The 3,994-nt window shown below is 46.3% G+C and overlaps 1 protein-coding gene across 1 annotated transcript in view; it reads left to right on the top strand.

Annotated features, from left to right (window-relative positions):
- Positions 1-3,473, top strand: part of LOC107090822 (chromosome unknown open reading frame, human C16orf87) — a 5,847-nt gene extending 2,374 nt beyond the window's left edge. Inside the window, exons 3-5 of the mRNA XM_015384413.1 lie at positions 1,222-1,321; positions 1,984-2,163; positions 2,983-3,473. Coding sequence (XP_015239899.1) covers positions 1,222-1,321; positions 1,984-2,163; positions 2,983-3,101 — 399 coding nt within the window. The 3' untranslated portion in view covers positions 3,102-3,473. The remainder of the gene's footprint in view (positions 1-1,221; positions 1,322-1,983; positions 2,164-2,982) is intronic.
- The last annotated feature ends 521 nt before the right edge of the window (positions 3,474-3,994 follow it).

Here is a 3,994-nt window from a genome sequence, read left to right as displayed (position 1 = left end):
CCGTGGCTGTCTCTGTCAGTGATCTCTATTTATTCACTGGATTGCTGATTGGCTGGAAAAAGTGAAGCCACTGTCCACCATGTTGGTACTCCCCACTCCCACGGAGACGCACAGTAGCTAACTGTGTAGCATTAGGCTGCAACAATAAGCCGATATATTCTATAGTAAATTATGTAGCATCTGTCTGTTTGTTGATGAGTTTGGTTTATTTACATTTCCGCTCCTCATCTTTAGTAGAGCATAAACATCCAGTCCTTTATTTTCTTTAACCGAACATGGATCAGCCGAGTTCAGATGAAATGAATGGATTATCAGAGCGGCCATAAGGCAGGGCGGCTCCCCAGCAGCTGATAATGAATGAACTTCCAGTTCTTTCTCTGTTTTAAAAGCTCGGCTTCTCATTTTTTCCTAATATTACCGTAATAACCGTTTCAGCGTGCAGCATGCTCCCACGCTCCTTCTACCGTAATAACACTCTACACGCAGCATTTCCCCCTCATTCATAAATCGGGGACATTTGAGGGACAGCTTTAGCCGGGGACAGGTGGTCCAAAACAGGGACTGTCCCCAGAAATCAGTGATGTCTGGTTACTATTATCTACAGCTGCTGAGAAGTGCTGCGAGTTAACCTCTGACCTTTGTTGATAAAATAACTAATAATTCTAAATTTCAGTAAAGATCTATTTTCTATGGTTACATGATGATTTGATAATTGGTGGAAGGTCAGCAGATCAGGTCCCAAAGTTCTGCAGAACTGATTAGGTCAGTAGTCCAGAGGTGGTGTATTCTAGACCACCAAGACTGAGACACCCCCATCGCTTTGTTTACATCCTCCACGCCGCGCCATGCCATGCTGCGCCGCGCCACGCCACGCCGGAACCTGTGCTGAAGGCTATGATGCAAATCTTGACAGAAATGTTATAAAAGTATTTATTAAACACATTTTACAGCATTGAAAACAATGTTTGACCTCCTGCTCACCATTTTATAACAAACAGGGAGCTACAGGGGGCGCTAAAGAGCCACGGGTCGCCGACAGTACAGTTTTCACAGTGGCCTTCAGGGGCGCTAAACCTGGCTGTTAGCAGCCTGCTACCCGTAGTAGTGAAAAGTAAACTGAACTTTAAACTCCAGAAACAGGTTTTTGAAGACTGTGCGTGTTCAGGATCCATGATGAGGTCAGACTTTCCAGGTTGGTCTGACGGTTGATCTTCTCTGCAGATTCCTGTGGCCTGTAAGTCGTGTCCATGTGGCTACGTGTTCATCAGCAGGAAGCTCCTGAATGCTAAGCTCAGTGAGTGTACGTCAGCAGCTATCGCAGGTAAAAACCAACCTTCATTATTCATTCATTCATCTTAAAGTGATGAAACGTTGCTTTCTGTGAACGAAATGCTCTTAGTGACACTGCTGTAAAACAGCATCAGTGGTTTAAATTAATCCAATCAAAGGTTGAAACTCATCAAAAATAGTGAATGATAATCTTTAGTAACCACGGCAACAGTTGAGCACCAGAGGCTGTAGCCTGCAGCTGGTTAAACGGCTAGACGTGTTTACTGGAGTGGAAATATGGAGGATTTCCACGCTCTTTGGGAAACAAAGCAGGAATCTCGCAGCATTCCTGAACCAACAACAGGGAATCACTTCCTGATTATTCAGGCTTTGCTCTCAACATCCACCAAGAAAAAAAACATCTGCTGATATTAGAAGCTGAGCTCTAGATCAGCATAGAACTCTTCCTTCTAGAATAAATCTAGAATGAGCACATTAGCAGCTTTGATGATGTTTAATCAGCTGACAGCTTCCTCAGACCCGGTGCAGCACATGCTTTTACAACAAAGGAGATTAAAACATCTCATGTTTTAGTTGAACGGCAGTAAAATCCAGATGTTTCCTTTCATGGACCCTTCAGCTTCCAGCAGCTTCTGGTCTGAAGTTTCACTCAAACTTTTCCCCCTCCTGACGGGTCTTTTGTTTTCCTTTAAGACAAACTGGATTTCAAGCGGCGGAGAACGGAGCGGATTCGCAGAGAAAGGATCGGCTCGCCTTTGACCAGCGACTCGGAGAACCACCGACGGCCCCGAGCCAACAGTCAGTCGGATCCCATCCGGAGAGGCCGGGGACGGCCCAAGACCGTGGGCCTGAAGAAACAGGACGATGACAAAGGTCAGAGCGCCATTTTATAGCAAAGCACGAAGAGCGGGGCACAGTGGGACAAAGCACGAGGAGCGAGGCATAGTGGGGCGGAGCACGAGGAGCGGGGCACAGTGGAGCAGAGCATGAAGAGCAGGGCACAGTGGGGCGGAGCAAGAAGAGCGGGGCATAGTGGGGCGGAGCAAGGAGAGCGGGGCACAGTGGGGCGGAGCAAGGAGAGCGGGGCACAGTGGGGCAAAGCACGAGGAGCGGGGCACAGTGGGGCGGAGCAAGAAGAGCGGGGCACAGTGGGGCGGAGCACGAGGAGCGGGGCACAGTGGGGCGGAGCAAGAAGAGCGGGGCACAGTGGGGCGGAGCACGAGGAGCGAGGCACAGTGGGGCGGAGCACGAGGAGCTGGGCACAGTGGGGCGGAGCACGAAGAGCTGGGCACAGTGGGGCGGAGCACGAGGAGCGGGGCACAGTGGGGCGGGGCACAGTGGGGCATCCTGAACCGTCAGGCTCACTGGGGGAAAACAGGTTTCCATCACTGGAATCGTGAAATGGTTTTATTTCCTTCCGGCTGGGCGTGGTTCCTAATGAGGAAGAGCTGTAAGTCTGTCCAATGCTCGAGGCTAAGATGACCTAAATGACCTTTGGGGGGTGTAGCTCTGTGATAAATAGATGAGAAAGCTAATTTCTATCATCTGTAATCCTCTATAATCTGTGTTTCTGGGAAACCTTCCCTCTGGAAAAAAAGAACCGGGAAAGATTCTATTCCTGGGAAAGTTCAGAAATGAGATGACTGATCATAGGGGGAAAATTCCTGAAAGGTTTCTGGTATTTATTTGCAGAAAAACAAGAAAAGGAGGTGGACATCTACGCCAGCCTGTCTGATGAGAAGGCCTTCGTCTTCTCCGTGGCCTTAGCTGAGATCAACCGCAAGATCCTGGGACAGAGACTCATCTTATGAACCCAGTTATTGCTCTTTGCTTCCATCACAGTCATTTGAAGAAAGCTGGATTTTGGACTTGGATTTAGGAAAGAAGTCCCTGGACCTTAGTAGATGTTAGACAGAGAGGCTGATGGGAAAAACCAAAGATGGTTCCAAGGAAAACCAGGCGAGGCTCCTGGACGATGGAAAAATCATATTTTTACTCTTTTGGACTTATTCAAAGTATATATGGAATAAATCTGAATGTTGCAATGGCCTGGATTGTTGTTTCTATAAAAACGTGTTTTTGCTGTAAATCTGATGCTAATTAGCATTAATTAGTTTTCACACCTGGAATAACTACAGTTGTTTATAATGTGGATATGTGGCATATGACAAATAAAACAAATCTTCCAGTTTTATTCTGTTGCTCCTTTAGAAAATATATGAAGTTAGAACTTAAGATCAAGATAGTATTTAAAACGCAGGGTCACGCCCAAAGTTTGCACTCCGCCGCAGACTTTCACCGTTTCACTCTTTAGGGGTTGTTTAGTTTTTTCTTCTGCCATCTCAGCGGCTTCATGCTGTCGGATCCACACCTGCAGCTCAGGAGCTAAAGAACGTAGATAATGTTTCTAGATGATCGTTTCACCCACAAATTTTACAGTTTTAGCGTAAAATAAGCAACTGAAGTATTAATATACCTGAAAAACTGAGACACAAGGGGAACATATATGTATACTGGCTGATCAGGGAACATTTCATACATTTACCTAAAAACAAAAACTGCAACACAAAGACCAAACTTCTATATACAATACAAAAATATGAAACTCTCAAACTTTAATTACAGCAAAAACTTAACCATCCATCCATCTGCGAATAACAGAGATGCAATCCGGTCCGTCGTGGTGAAGAGAGAGCTGAGTCAA

Source organism: Cyprinodon variegatus, unplaced genomic scaffold (assembly GCF_000732505.1).
Source record: "Cyprinodon variegatus isolate N-32 unplaced genomic scaffold, C_variegatus-1.0 Scaffold312, whole genome shotgun sequence".
NCBI classification, from domain to species: Eukaryota; Metazoa; Chordata; class Actinopteri; order Cyprinodontiformes; family Cyprinodontidae; genus Cyprinodon; species Cyprinodon variegatus.
This window is presented reverse-complemented; position numbering and strand designations above follow the sequence as displayed.